This window comes from Centruroides sculpturatus, unplaced genomic scaffold (assembly GCF_000671375.1).
Source record: "Centruroides sculpturatus isolate CEXI.00-Female unplaced genomic scaffold, Cexi_2.0 scaffold1425, whole genome shotgun sequence".
NCBI classification, from domain to species: domain Eukaryota; kingdom Metazoa; phylum Arthropoda; class Arachnida; order Scorpiones; family Buthidae; genus Centruroides; species Centruroides sculpturatus.
This window is the reverse complement of record NW_019385815.1, coordinates 17,422-33,940: the sequence shown is the minus strand read 5'-3', so window position 1 is coordinate 33,940 and position 16,519 is coordinate 17,422. Positions and strand designations below refer to the sequence as shown.

The 16,519-nt window shown below is 35.5% G+C and overlaps 1 protein-coding gene across 1 annotated transcript in view; it reads left to right on the top strand.

Moving 5' to 3' along the window:
* The window catches only part of LOC111642290 (dynein heavy chain 5, axonemal-like), a 96,731-nt gene extending 80,670 nt beyond the window's left edge, over positions 1 to 16,061 (top strand). Inside the window, exons 10-11 of the mRNA XM_023388620.1 lie at positions 13,865 to 13,958; positions 15,999 to 16,061. Of these exons, the coding sequence (XP_023244388.1) occupies positions 13,865 to 13,958; positions 15,999 to 16,016 (112 nt within the window). The 3' untranslated portion in view covers positions 16,017 to 16,061. The remainder of the gene's footprint in view (positions 1 to 13,864; positions 13,959 to 15,998) is intronic.
* Positions 16,062 to 16,519: the final 458 nt, after the last annotated feature.

Below are 16,519 nucleotides of genomic sequence, written 5' to 3'. Positions count from 1 at the left end.
CATAAATTAATTCAAGATGACGATGCCATCTTAAATGGCATCGCCAGACTCCATTGGTGCTTTTAATATGTAACCCGTCTAACTTTTGTAAAAGTATGTGGTAGATGAATGAAAAAAATAGAAGGAAAATGAAAAAAAATTAAAATAGTTACCTAACACTATAGGAGCATTATATTTGTGATTTTTGTAAATGATTAGTTTCTTCTTTGTACATTTCTTTATTATTATTATTATTATTAAATCATTTTTTTGATAAAATACATTGGAGTAAATAATTTTGTAATTATTTAACATTCTCTGTACTTTCCTATTTGTTTTTGGATACATTAAAGCATTTTTTGAAAACATACATTAAGGTTCTGTATTACCACCCTGTTTTTCCTAAGCCTACTTTCTGACTTTTTGTACAGAAGCCTTCAAAAATCATACCTATAGTTACACTAGCGAAAAATTCAATTAGGAACATCTAGTTTAATAGTTACCAGTACTTTTCGCACAAAAAATGTGGGTGTAGTTATAATATCTTGTTTACAGTAAATTCACTATAATGAAAATGGGGTTCCATAATACCACCTCCTCTATTTTATTAAATCTGATGAATATCTAATAACAGTAGAATCTGGTTTAACAAACATTTTCAGGAAGAGAGACTTTGTAATTGACAGGTATCTACTTAAGACAAGTATCTGTTTAAAAATTGCTGTATATTTTATAACACCAGTTGCTTCATAAATAATTGGTATATTTTGTTCATGTTCGTTTTATATGGATTTTAATTTTTATCAGTTTTGCATTGTTAAAGAATGTGTGATGAGAACAGAATTCAGAAATAGTCAAAGAATTGCTGAAATTACAGTACTGTAATATTTTTACATGATAAAGGATTTATATAATTTTGCACACTAGGAGCATTATATATCATTTTGTACTAATTTGTAATGAGTACCAAATGTAATAATTGAACATTAGTGATTTATTAATTACCTAACTTCACTGCCTGTAACCGGCATTCTTCTTCTCCAATACGAAGGACTTTGCAAATGTTTTTGAACCTAATGTGGTTTTTCTTAAGGCGCTACGGAATTCCTTATATGAATTCGAATTTCCAGTCTAGAATTAACCATTATTTTGGAAAATCTTTCTGGAACGTTGTCATGTGTTACCGATGGCGTCATTGTAGACTTGCGCATTATCCGTATGTTGTTACTTTAGAGATTTATTGAGGAAGGCTTCCCATGCTGTTGATATCTTCATTTCTTGTTTGAAGTTAATGCAGTGCTTATTCCTGAGGGTGTTAAGGCAAATGTATATGGCCTCTAGCCATCTGAGGTGTTGTGTGCTGAACGTGGTGTGAATAATTCTGGCTAGAGGAAATAGCGGCTCTATTTCTGGGTCAGATCAGTATACCGCTAAGGCGGTGTTGTTTCTATGATGTAGGATGTTCGCTTTGTGTTCCTTGATTCTAGTTACTAAGTTGTGTTTAGTGGACCCGATGTAAATTGCTTCTCTGTTGTCTCTATGATCTATGATGGGCACAGAGTATACTCCCAGAAGTCTGTTGCTGTCTGGAGAGTCTTTTCCATTTCTAAGCCAATCGAATATTGTGGTGCACCTCCTAAATGCCAAGCGGACATTCTTTTTCTTGGCTATCTGGTTGTATATGGCCTTAAGTGCCGGGTTGTACGTGATTGGTATGTACTTAACCAGGGAATCATTGGAACGAGAGGTGTTGTTGGATTGTTGTTTGAGTACATTGTTGTTTATCTTGCATAAGATGTTGTGATAGCCATGTTGTTTAGCTATTTGCTCTATGCGTTGCATTTCAGAATTGAAAGCTGATTGTGACGAGGAATGTGAATATGCTCTTTTGATTAGGGTGTTGAATCCTGCCATCTTATACTGTGGTGGGTCACATGATGTTGCAGGTATATACAAAGGTTGAGCAGTTGGTTTATGATACACCTCTGTATTGATGGATGATCCCTCTATTTTGATGTTAATGTCTAAGAAGTGCGCTTGGGCAGGGTGGGCTTGGTCTATTTCCACCGTTAATCCATAGGGATTATTGTTGATGGAGTCGATTTAGCGTCAAGATATTTGGGATCTTCTTCCATAGAATAAGGATATCATCGATGTATCTTTTGTATAGAAGAATGTGTGGGAGTTGAGATGGTAAGAATTCCGATTCAAGTTTCCTCAACACAATCTCTCAGAGGTCTCCTGCGACTGGGATTCCCATTGGTACACCACGTTGTTGTTGGTAAGTGACTCCGTTGAATCTGAAGAAAGAGTTGTGGCAGAGCAAATGTGACATTTCTAGGATGTCATGTTGTAACATGTTATCTTGGATCATTTGCATGAGCATATCTCTTATGGCACAAAATAGCAATGGGAGATTGATGGAAGGATATAAAGATTTGAAGTCCAAGACAGTTATGAATTTCGGAGGTGTCGATATCTGTTTAAGGATGTTAACTAGGTTTGCCGATCTGGTTATGGTGTGTGGGTATCCATCCAGTTGAGGTACTAATAATCTGTGTGTAGCTTTCTCTAAATTAATAGTTGGTATTCTGGCCTTGTCCACCACAGGTCTGAGTTCTCTTCCTGGTTTGTGAGTTTTTGCAAATGCAAAAACTCTGGGGGTGTCAGGTGCGGCTGTAACAATGTTGGTCGTTCCCAGTCGTTTCGCTAGTTTAGAGCTCACGAAGCATTTTACCCTGGCTTATAGGTTGTTGATGGCATTGGCGGTGACGATGTTGCATTGAGTGTTGTGGATATGGTTTTCTACTAGTTTATTATAGGTATCTCTCTTCAAGAGGACCAACGAGTTGCCCTTGTCTGCTCTGATGAGAGTTATATTATTTGCGTGCATCCATCTGCGAGAGCGCTCTACCTTATTTCTTATTTGTTTTTGTTCTTTTGCTTCCTTGGAATTTTTGAGAGTATGAGTGATTTATTAATTTAGAGATTCCTTTAATTTAGCTTCCCTTACTATCTCTCTCCTTCTCAGCAATGTTAAATATAAATATGAACACACCTGAATTCTACTTGCCGAGTATTTTTCTCTTTATTCAAACATTTTCAGCCTATTTGGATAGGTCATCCTCAGGCTTCCCTTATTATTTTGGTTTTTCTCAGTTAACTAGTTTTCAAGTTTTTTGGGTTTTTCTGAGGTGTTCTTCAGCCTTTTCAGTTGTAAGTTCATAGTTAGGCCTTACTAGGCAAATTTCAACTGCCTAGCCATTTTCATAGCTTTTTCGGTGTTAGTTAGTATTTTGGCATTTTTGTGGTTTCTGTTTTTTGTAGTTAGTTTTCCCTTTGTAATTTATTCTCTTAGCAGGTGCTTTGTAAAGTACTATATTATTTTTCCGACTTTCCAACGATTATCGTCACTACTGTGTGCCGGAAATAGCCGTTCCCTAACGGGTACTTTACGCGGATTCGCGTTAGTGTGCTAGGCCTGGACTTTAAGCGTGCACCGAATTAAATAATGACAAAGTTTGTCAATAACAAAATCAAATATTTAATTAAACTTCTATTAAAAACTCTATACAGTATTTAGTAAAAATCAAACAATAATTTATTCAATGAAACTCAACAAGAATCAATCCGACAAACTCAAATCAATCTATTTCTAACTTAATTCTATTCCCCTTTGGAATTCGACAAAATCAAAGAATTAACTTATAAACAATAATTCTTATAAATTAAAGATCCTAATCGTCACCTCAATATACTAGGAACCTATTTCCTCAACTCTCAAGACTTTCTATAATCGTCGATCCACAAATCGAATAAATTCAAAATCCTATCGGACACCTCTCTCGTTCACTGCTACGAAGCTCACCAAAGCTCGTTGCTATCAGGAATTCACCTCGTTCGTTTTCACTTGAGTTAGAGGCTTTATAGTGTGAGGTGACGTCACAATTCTGAATGAGCTCACTCTCCTCATTTACATACTTATCTGTAACATTAAATTTTTCTTGTTTATCTGGCAGATTATTTTCCGACAATACTTCGCTAACCTTTTACATTATTCTTTTTAACAATTATCGGGATGCTTTATTATTTTAAGGTTTAGCGATTCCTAACTGGGTTGTGGGGTCTTCCCCCCCCTTTTTCTCGGTGCGGACTTACTTTTTCCGCTTGGGAAGCGCAAGTGTGCGCGAGTTTTTCTACGGCGCTTTTCTTTCGTCGGTGAGTTGGTTTTTCTTCTATTTTTAAGTTACTAAGGTGAATGGTGAGGAAACCTTCGTCTTAACTAAACATAAGCCCCAAACAAAATATAATGAAAGCAAAATAAAAGTAAAATAAAAATAAAGCTCAGACTTGGTTCCTTACAGCTGTATTTCCCGTGTTAGTTTTGTCTTTCTAGGCCATCCCATTTTCGAGTTTTTTTGGGTTTTTCGGTTATATTGCTTTGCAGTATTTTGGTTTTCAGCTCTCCTGTTCTTTTTTTTGGTTTAAGTTATTAGTTTTAAGGTAGTTAAGTGTTTTAGAGTCTTTCTAGATGGTGTGTTTCTTTAGTTTTGAAAAAAACACTAGGACCAGGAGCCCATGCTTGGACGTCTCATTGGTCCGGGAAAAGCTTAGGGAGCTTTTGGACATTATTTTGGAAAACTGTTTAGAGGAATGCAGCTCTGCTGTTTGGAAAGAGAACAGAATAAAAATTTGTGAAGCTGCAAATGATCTTTTCTTGCTAGCAGACAAGATTATCCGAGCATGGGTTCATTGTCCCAACAACAATGTTGATATGTTGAATAGTTTAATTAGTGAAGCAGTTTCAAAATCCTTAGCTGATAATGTCTGTCTTATTCAACAGGAGGTTTCCGAGAAGGTCGGCTCTCTCATTCATAGCAAAGTTAACAAAATATTGGACACTGTAAAAATCACTATTATGACTAGTTGGTAAACTACTACTTCTATGCTGGTGTTGCTGCAAGGGCTAACACAACAAACACCAAAATTATCTAGAAAACAGTCCAAAAACATACACAGTCCAGTGCTGGCACACGCACTGTTTTTGTTTTTCCAAAAGAAACATTAATATCACTTAGGATGAAATAAGACAAACACTCACTACGAACATAAAACCTAGTCAGTTAGGAATCTCAGTTAAAGCACTCAGAAAAATTAGGAATAACTGAGTTTGCATTCAGTTAAATACAAAGGATAACAGTGACAAAATGTTTACTGAGTTTATGACAGCGGTGGCTGCCATAAACTCAATAAAAACATTAATGGATAGGTTAGAAATCAGATACTCGGCAGCCAAACAATCTATGGTTATTCTGTTAAATGTCCTGGGTGATGCTGTCACCAGCACCTTCATAGAGGAACTCTACATCCAGAACACTGAAATAAATACTACTCACACACTCCAAGAATTTCAAGACTTGCTGTGTTCTAACCAAAATAAACCGCAACACAACAGACACCTCTAGATTACATATTGTCCTTCAGGTCACTCCTATTACTGTATCAGGAACATGTTAATTCAACAACAGTATGTTAGTGTGCAGTGGGCAACAATAATTATAGATGACTACCTTTCTCTCACACGCTGCTACAAATGCTGTGTTATGGCCATCTAGCTAGTAAATGCACAGAAAAACAACACTGTAGTCACTGCATGGGCTACCACAGCTACAGGGTTTGTCGCATCAACAGTCAGGAACCGTGCTGCATTAATTGTGCGAAGGCCAACAACATATTACCAGAAGGGAGCAAATGTAAGACCTCACATAATGCATTCTCTCAACAGTGCCCCATAACCAAACACATGGAAACACAAGCTGCCAGTAGGGTCAGCTATGAATAATACACCCTTTCACAATATGAACACAGGCAGCTATAAACTCATACAGATTAATGCAAAGAAATGCAAAGCTGCCTGCTCCCTCCTCATTCACACTTCCAATGTACAGACATTCATCATGATCCAAGAACACTACACTATTAACAACACGATAGTCAAGTTTAATGAATGGAAAGTCTATTCAGCTCAGGACCCTGGCTATCGCATCAAGGCTGGTATTATCATCAGGAACAAAAACATTACTGCCTGCCTTGTCTCTCAACACACCACAGAATACATTACCATCGTCTGTATTACAGACAATAACACTCACCTTTACATATGTTCCATCTACATTCCAGACCCCACTAACATTGAGATAACATTGAGAATACATTTATCATCTTCTGACCTATCCTATATAAACCTATCCTAATAGGAGGTGACTCCAATGCCAAGTCTGCGACCTGGCATAGTCCAAATGATGACCCTAGGGGTAATGTAGTTAACGAAACCATGGCCCAACACAACCTTACTCACTTAAACACCAGCATCCTTTCAACCTACTCCTGTACCACGAGGGAAAGTTGGATTGACCTAAAGTGAGGAAAGAGTCATATCACTCCTAGGGTCGACCTCTGTTACATTACCGACATAGATTCTGCCAGTGACCATAGGTATATATTTACTCAACTGAACACTGCTAGTAATACTAACAATCATAGTTTTCACTATACTTGCACTAACTGGCAGTTATTTCGTGACACCGTCAATAACATTTGTGCTGGTACTCCTCACCACAGTCACTATACTCAGGAAACATTAGACTATCTTGTTACCAGGCTTACAAATACGATCACCAACTCTTATGTTATTGCCTCTGAGGTCAAACATTGTAAATGCAAAAAAGTTTCCTTGGTGGACCACTATGCTAGAAAACAAGAAAAAAGTACTTAGGAGATTAAGGAGGCAATTTTGGAATGAACAGGACCCGAACATTAAAGTCACACTTAGAGACCAGTACAGGCGCGAACACAATGCTTACAAAACCCTTATAAATAAAACAAGAACAAACACTTGGAAGGATTTCTGTAACAACACTTGCGGTTGCAACCCCTGGTCTGAACTGTACTACTTAGCTTGTAAGGAAAAATGCCAGCTTCAAACCTCCTTTACTATCCAGCTCTCCGATGGTTGCTTCACCAACAACATGGAAGAAACTGTCACGCACATCCTTACCAGTGCCTTGTTTCTTCGGATGACCCACAGCAGGATGACAATACACAAGCAGTCATGCAGAGTTCTACACTCACTCCCCCTAATACAGACAATGACCACAACTTCAGCTACAATAAGGTTTCAAATGCCATCTGTTCGCTCACAGATAACAAAGCCCCAGGTCTTGACAGAAAAAAGCAGTAGGATGATAAAACATGCATTTGAGGCCAATCCTACAGTGTTTGTTATTCACTTCAATATCTGCTTGAACACTGGCCTTTTTCCTACTCAATGAAAAAGGCTAGTGTGAAATTGATTCCCAAACCCACCAGTGCTAACACTTACAAAAATACTGGCTGATCTGCCTTCTCCCAATTCTGGGAAAAGTGTTAGACAGTCTAATGATTAATAAGATCACATGGCATCTATGCAAGCATAGAGCCCTGCATCAGAATCAGTTCAGCTTCTCTAAAAACAAAGGTACTGTAGATGTTATCCATCAGGTTGTTAACTACATCCATCAAGCTAAACAAAACAATCAGCATATCGCAATTATCACTGTTGACTTTACGGGTGCCTTTGATCACACCTGGTGGCCTTCTATCTTTCACACATTACATGCTCATCACTGCCCTCAAAATCTTTACGAACTTCTTCAATCCTATCTTAGCAACAGTTGACAGTTATGAAAGAGATGGCCTTACCAAAATGTATAGCTCGGGGAAGAAGGGGGAGGGGGAGAGGATTGGGGGAAGAAAAGGAAAAGGGATGACATGAGGACGATTGGGAACTGAATAATAGAGGTAACAGTCACAATTTCTAGACTGACGCAGCAGTCCAAATGTTACGTAGGAGATACAATAATCAAAAGCACATAGCACAATTAAACTGAAAAAACACTTTAGGGCGGGTAGAACATATATATGCCCTTTACAGTTAGCCAAAATAAAACTGTACAGAATAAAAGCAGATTTTGACATTGGCTTGCAGATATTAATAACAAAAACTAAGGCTGCCTGAAGTCCTGAGTGAAGAATTGCGGCGCTAAGAGATGATGTGATAGAGAGGTTGCCCTCCACACATCCAGTTAGCTGAGCATCTTAATTTGGCAAATAAAGTCATTGAATTTTGTGAAAATGTCTTTGTTGCTGAGAAGAAGACTTGCTGGACATGGCCACACTTCGTTCTCCTGCATCACAGCTTGTATCAGTTGTCTTTGTTTGTTCTCATACAGAGGGCAGCGGAACAGCATGTGGTCACTGTTGTCCCATTCATTAAGCGAGCAATGGCATTGCCCATTCCCTTTGCCGAGGAAATGGGCCAGGTAACCTTTAAAGTTTTCATGGCTCGTCATGATTTGCATGAGTTCATAGGAGGGGGTGAAGTGGAAAAACTTTGCCCTGTTTGCAAGCAAGGAAAGGAAGCAGTAGGTAGTCCTCCCAGTGCTACTGCTGTCCCAGTTTCTTTGCCATTGTTGGTGAATATAGCTGAGCAGCTGATTCGCCATCCAACTGTAAGGCACTTTTGAGTATGCGCTGGTATCAAGGGTACTTGTAGCTTTTTTGGCAAGGAAGTTTACACGATTGTTCCCCCTGTTGCCTGAGTGCCCTTTAGTCCGGCGAGGGTGATAACAGTGGATCCATTGAGGTGGTTGAGGATGTTGATAGTGTCTCTTATACTGAGGAGGTTGACATTAAGATTTTGTATCTGGTGTAGGCTACCTTGCTATCAATGAAAATGTATACAGCCTTGTTCTTAAAGGTTCTTTGTTCTTTCTTAATGTAGTGCAGGGCCCTTAAAATAGCCAAGGACTCTGCCTGGATATTAGTGCAATGTTTGTCCATTTTAAAGTAATGCTGGTGAAGGATTTCCTCCGCCCTTCCATACACTACAAACGATCCCCCTGTTCCACTAACTGACCGGGACCCATCTGTGTAGATATGGAGCCCAGAAGGGGGAGGGGTAGTATCATTCATCAAGATACCACTGCTGAGACCCAACGCTGGGTGAATTGGGTGCTGCTATCAATTTTGTCTAGCCCTTTCTCAAGGAGGTATTTGGCCAGATCACTATCTTAGCAATAGGAGTGTAGGTGTTTATACAACACAAAATAACATAGTCATACCCATCACTCGAGGCTGCCTTCAGGGCTCCAATTCTGGTCATGGTTTCTGGAACATAGCCTATAACTCTATTCTACACTTAAACAACACCCTGCCTTCTGGGTGCCGCATACAGGACTATGCAGATGACACAATTACCCTAGCTTCACACAGGAACAGTGAATGCTTACAGGACATATGCAACGACATTCACCAGTGGAGTATTAAACATAGGCAACCCATTAACACAGATAAATGCAAAAGGATGATAGTAGGTAGGAATGCACCACTTGTCAGGAAGCTTACCCTGCGAATAGGTGCTCACAAAATAAAGCAAACAACGGAAATTAAATATTTAGGCATTATTCTTGACAAGTGACTTAACTTCACACCCCACATCAAATACATCACGGACAAAGCTAAAAAGACGGCCAGCATCCTTATTAGTATTGCTAGGAACACATAGGGCCTTGGCCCTAATGCTACTAAGCTTATCTACAGGGGTGAAATTCAGCCAGCACTTGTTTATGCCATACGGGTCTAGGGCCATGTGATTGTCAAAGTCCATAACCACAAAAAACTTTTATGTGTTCAAAGGATTGCAGCTTTCTGCATTTGTAAGGCTAATAGGACTGCACCCATTTGATAATGTCAGGATTGACCCCTATCAACTTAGAAATTAAACACATTATTTGGCAGGAAAATCTCATCACCTTACTCTGGCGAGATTAGAGCAACTCGGATGTCGACAAAATGATTATAGTAGGTAAGATTTCCCCCCAGTTTGACCTTGATTGATGATATCAAAAAATTCAGCATCGACAAAAATACCCTCCTGATTTACGATTACCATTTTTCCCACCAGCTCGCTTCTGCATTTACTTCAAAGATCCAGGTGATCATCTCATGTTTAGGATTTATACTGACGGTTTCAAGATAGATGACGATGTGGGTGCTGCTTTTGTAGTTTACTCCGAAATAGGTCGCGAGCTTCACAACACATGCTTCCGTCTAGGTTCACACTGCTCAATAGCACAGGCAGACACTTTAGCTATTTATATGAGCTTAATTCACATTAGGCGTAGGAAGGACAAAAGACACTACTTACACTATCACATTTATTCTGACAGTAGGGTAGCTTTACACAGGATTGCAAAGTCTGATAGCCGCTTAAAACTCTTCCATCTCATACACCATATTCTCCGACTCTTAGATGCGGGGGTTCTCAGCACCGAGACCAAAGACTTTGCAGCTTTGTTGGCAAGATGTGACCATCTTGCCAACAAGCTGCAAAGTCTTTGGTCACTAGTACTTTCAGTTACATTCTTACATCGTACATAAACAATCACGTCAAGAAGCAAATCTTCATTCTCTGGCAAGACAGCTGGGACTGTGATACCACTGGTAGGCTCACCTACATTTTCATCCCCAAGGTTGACACTGCTGCAATTCTTCACCACTAGTTACACTTTTACTCAGCTACTTACAGGACACGGCAACTTTAAGCAATACTTGCATAGATTTAACCTTGGGGACAATCCACAATGCAATTGTGGTATTCAGGAAGACCAAACATCACTTCACTTAGTTTTTTGCTGCAATTAGTACAATCACATTAGTGATAGTTTAATGAGAGCTGCTATTCTTGAATGGTACAACTGGCCTTGCAATTCACACCAACTTATTCACACACGTACAATATTCCATCATCTACTTGCATTCATATCCTTAGTGGGGCTTTTGAGAGCACTCACTCTGGGGGCATGGATGGCAATTAGCTTTTACTTGTTTGTTTCAACTGTCAGTATATAACTGCCTTTTAACTTTGTATTTTTTTTTTGTCTTCTGTTTCAGTCTAAATTCGGTTAGTCCTAATTGTAGGTTAGATTAGGGACTCTTAGCTTGGTTTTCAATTAGGATATGATAGGTTAGGTTAAATTAGATTATGGTTTTGTTAGCTTTAGTTCTCTGGTTAGGTTTATCCTAGGTTATGGTAGGTTAGTTTAGTTAGTGAGTAAGTTAATGTTTAAGAAAATAAAAAATTAAATAAATAAATAAATAATAATAAAATAAATAAAAAAATTGGGGTCTTGCCCATTTGTCTTCTGTCGGTTCGTTCGTCTCATCTAGTTTGTCATTGTGTTCGTTTGCTTTTCATGCTGTCTGTCTATCTGTTATTTAGTATTAAGATTTGCAATTGCATTCAGTTTTGTTAGTATTAAGTAGATATAAGTCTTTCTAGTAACAGTTACTTGACACTAACTTCTAAACTTAGCTATTCGTGGAGGTACTCAGTTATTGGTGTTCGCTACACTCAGGTTTTTTTTTTAGACCCTTTTGTGGACTATGGCCTTTCAGCCTAAAAACTGCACACCAATATCAAACATAGAAGGTACTGTAGCCTTATGTACTTTGTTCAGAGGGATCCTACCTTTCTACTGTCTATCTCCTCTATCTCCTTCTTTCCCTCCCCTTTCCGTTACTCTTGTTTCTGATGGCTAAACACTTCTCGTATGGTTGATGTCTTTTTAGTATGTATGTATATTATTTATAGGACTTTGTAATATGGAAGTCTGAGTTTATTTTGTTTATTATGGAAGTCTGAGTTTATTATGAAGTCTTGAGTGTATTTATTTTGTACAATAAATCATTCCCAATGAAAAATTTATTTTTTCTCACATTTTGTAAATATATTGTTATTTAATTTTGTTAGTATTTAATTCAATAATATTTTGTCCTGTATAGTATGGATCCTGTATACAATTTATACTGATATTAAGATGTTATAAATTTTTTGTCTCCTAGATTTCAGATATAATTACTAATATAATAAATTAATAAAAATACACAAATTTCTACTGTTTTTCTGATATAACAGTTTTATCTTTACTTCTCTGAATATTATAGTGTTGACTTTTAATTTTTTAAATTGTTTCTTTTACTTTTCTATTTTACATGATTTAATAATGATTACAAAATGTAAAAAATGAGAAATTTACATGTTTGGCATATTACAATATTAATTTTTGCATATATATCAAAGTTTTGTAATACGCCAAACATGTAAATTTCTCATTTTTTACATTGCCATTATTTTTTGGTTTATATCTGTATATGAGTAATAATGGAAGGTGACATTAATTCATTTCAGTAGAAAAGCTCTTTCTACTTTCCCAGCTTGTTATGTATATAACATGAGAAAGAAAATATTGGAATTGTGTTAAATTTGACTTTCTGGGTTTTTGCAAATTTTGATGTTTTGAGACTTCCTGAACAAAAAAAATTGTTTGTGTGTGTTTTTGTGTCTATTTCATTTAATATTTCAGAATGATGTAATGATTAAGAAATGAAATTTGGCAAGGTAGCTTTTATATAAGGGGCATTGATGGTATTAAATTTTGGTGGTTAAAGGTCAAGGTCATTGGGGAGATAGAAGGCAGTTATATGTCATATCTTGAAAGTGGTTGAACTTAATGAAGATGTTACTCATTATTAGTTTTTAAAATTTTTTATAAAACTTATGTTTACCTTCAAATTTAAGCTTTATGCCATTTTATAATAATTAAATAATATAATAGTATATTATGCAATTAGTATATAATATAGGTGATTATGGCATGATTATGGAAGTTTGATATACGAGTGGAGAGAGTTGGACCAATTTTCAAGAATTTTATAATTGCTAATTATAAACGAATTGTCATATGGTATTTTGTAGCTAGACTACACTTATAACACTACACTTATGGACATCAAAATCATGTATAAACACAGTGTATGTGTCACCTGTGCCATAAAGCCATGATTGATAAACCCATGATTGATACATATTGTTGCCATGCCATAAAATTTTTGTGGCATGGCTTTGTGACACAGGTGCCACAAACACTGTGTTTATGCATGATTTTGAGTTCCATAAGTATAGTGTTATAGGTGTAGTCAATCACAAAAGTTATTTTTTAACAAAACTTTATAGCAGATGGTACAGTAGAACCTCGAAAACTCGGCTCTCGATAACCTGGCACTCCAGATAACTCGGCCACACCCTGGCAGGGCAAAAAAATCCTTAGTTAATTAATTTTCATTATAGACAGCTTTATAAAAGTATAAAAGCTCTCATAAAGTATTTTTCTGAGGTCTGTCTTATCAGGTAAATTACTGTGCACAGTGTATTCATTAATTTTCATTTTCATATAGTAAAGGCTCTATGCCTTCATAAAGTACATAGTTTTCCTTTGTTTAAGGGTATTTGGGCAGTTTATTCTCTGTTATATTCTCAAGTAAACAATACATACAAGTACAGTACAGTATTTTCTGAGGAAACACTCGTACTTATTTTTTTTAACCCCCTTTCCGATAACCCGGCATTTTCACAAACTCGGCCACCCTTCGGTCCACATTAGGCCGAGTTTTCGAGGTTCTACTGTACTATAGACAATTTTAATGTTGTGCTACTATTTCTTAGTGTTTGTTGCTGGAAAAGTTTTGCAACTTGTAGCTGGATTTTAATATAAATTAATTTGAATCTATCAATGTTTATGATTTAATGTTCAAATTCTTGGCTTGTTGAACATTATTTAATAATCAATATTTGTGTAAATTAATGAGCAATTATTATCATTAGAATAAAAAAATAAATCATGTTTAAAATATGAGCTGCTGATTTTAAATACATTGCTATTTTATAAACTTTAATTAGAAAATAAAAAAATTATATAAATATGTATTTTTTTTTTTTTTTTAACAGATTTGAAGATCTCAAAATTCCTGATCTTAATTTTACGAAATCATATATTAATATACTTAAGCACTTTGGAGATGAATTAGATACATATTCAATGGTAATGACAGTAAAAGTACAAATATTATTAATTATTCATGTTTTTCTCAAATTAATTATAATTGATTTATTTATAACTAATTTATCTTTAATAATATAACATAAAGTTTCTTAAATTTAGCAACTGTAATAAAGAAATATATTAAAAAAAATAGATTAGCCAAAGATTAGCTAAGCTACAGTTAACTGAGATTCTACATTCTGTGGCAAACCCATAAGTGAATACACTACTTTTCTTTTACAGTAAAGTTCTGGAAATTTAATTCTTGATAACTTGACATTCTGTAGAATTCATGTTGTTCAAAAATAAAAGAAATGTATTCTAATTTTTATTTTATAACTTAACAATAGAGTCAAATAAGTTATCATTCTTCTCTGGTGATACTTCATGATAACTCCAATTCCACATGTTAACAATGACCCTTTTTCTAAGGTGCCACTGCAACATGTAATAATGCAAATGCCACTAATTCTAAAGTAGGCATTGAACAACAATATTTTTCAAATTAAAATTTGACTACAAATAGAAGTAGTCACTATTGGTATGTAGTTAATACAGTCAGACCTCAGGTTACAAACTTAATTCATTCCTAAAAGTTGTTTGGAAACTGATTTGTTCTCAAACTGAAACAGATTTTCCCATAAGAAAAGTGTAAAATGGATTAGTATATTTCCAACCTCCAAAGCAAAGCCTTACTTTTTTTTTTTTTACTTTTTCAGCTGTATTTCATGCATAAAAAGCCTACACATGTAATATAATGTAATATTATCTATATATCTATTTTATATATATATATATATTAAAAGCAAATTGCTGTATCATTATCAACAGAAACTGAAACTAACACTTTCCAAAGAAGTGCTATAAATAGAGACTCAAATCTGCCTGGATGAAATATAACCAAATCAATGAAGACGGACAAGTACTTTACTTGCACTTTCAGAAATATTATGTTTCAGTTGATTTGATTTCAATTTTAATTTAAATTAATTTATTTTGATTTTATTTTTAGTTTCAGTTTTGATTTAAAGACTAGAGTTTTAATTATTATTTTATTATTTTTAGTTTTAATTAACTATTTATCTAGTATTAATAAATACTCGTAATTTATATTATAATATATATTATATTAATAAATTTTTGTTGTTTAATTTGAGTTAAGCACCTTTAAACACAAATTTGTGGATTTCATTTATATTATGTAAATGTGAATTAATGAGGTAATGTGGTTTTTATTAATCAATTTTGTTAAATTCAGTTATGACATGTACCAAAAATCAGAAGTAGATCTTACTTTCATAAGCATTGAAATATAATTTGAAGGAGCAATTATTATTTATTGTGACAGCTTCACAATGCCAGGCTGCAATTTTTAATCATATTTTAAATTTATTTCATTTAAAATATATGCTCTTTTTTAAATTAGTACTGTAGTATTTTGTCCCTGTACATCATACTTTTCCATTAGCAATGGAGTTGTACTGGTCATCTATTAACTGCTGTCAGGGGAAAAGGTTTGAATTGAAATAACATGAATTCCAGTTTAAATCATAAGTTTATATATAAGTTATATAGTTAATCAGGGCCTCCTGGCACTAAGGTTTCCATATCTGATCTCGGATTTCATCTGTCTAACTCTGTTCTTAAGATTAAGGAAAGACTGACAGATAGAGGGAAATTTATAGGGCTACAATTTTTTCAAATTGCAGTCCAATAACATTATTATTGATGATGTGTGTTGTGACGTCTGTGAGGACCTGGGCTGGGATGAAAAACATTCTTTTAGCCATATATCAAAACAAAAACGAATTTTGATCTTTATGATGAATTAAAATTAAGGGAATTAAATTATAAAGGAAAAGAAGAAAAATAAAATTATTTTAATATTAAAACCATGCAAAAAAAGGAGAAAAATTAGTAAATTAAATTCTTTATAAGACCAGACAAACAAAAAAGAAAATGTTAGTTAAGGTACAAGGTTCGTTCAACACTGAATGAAAGACAGTGTCAAATTGTATTCGTAAATGATCATCTTTCTAGGGAACCGATCTGATCTAATTTTACCTGGTAACAGAGAAAGACCAATCTGGGACGAGAAACGGGATTAATAACGAATAAAGTGATGATTTGCGAGACGAAAAGAATATTTAAGCCCAGGCCACAAGGATACTTGGTTCTTTGTTGTGGCATCCTGCGAGGCTATGTCTCTGGCTGGGATGCTTCTCGCAAGGTTCCACCTTCATCCTGAGCCGATATATTCTCTGAAAGTTATAGACCTTCATTGAGAGAACTTTGGAAATTCTGATCTGCATTCACCACTCATTGTTTCCTGTTTGACAACTTGTCTTAGAATGCAACATCTGGTCAGCGAAAGGAAACCACTTTCATCACCTGACTTTCTTCTTCTTTGAAGACTACATGCCGAAGTATACAAGGACTTCAACCCTTTGTGACTATAGAACTTTTTGTAAGTAAATTGTCTAATAAATAGGTTGTGTTGTTTGTAAATGAGGCATCTATCTCTGACTCAACTGTTCCCACATGATGTTGATTGTTACCAC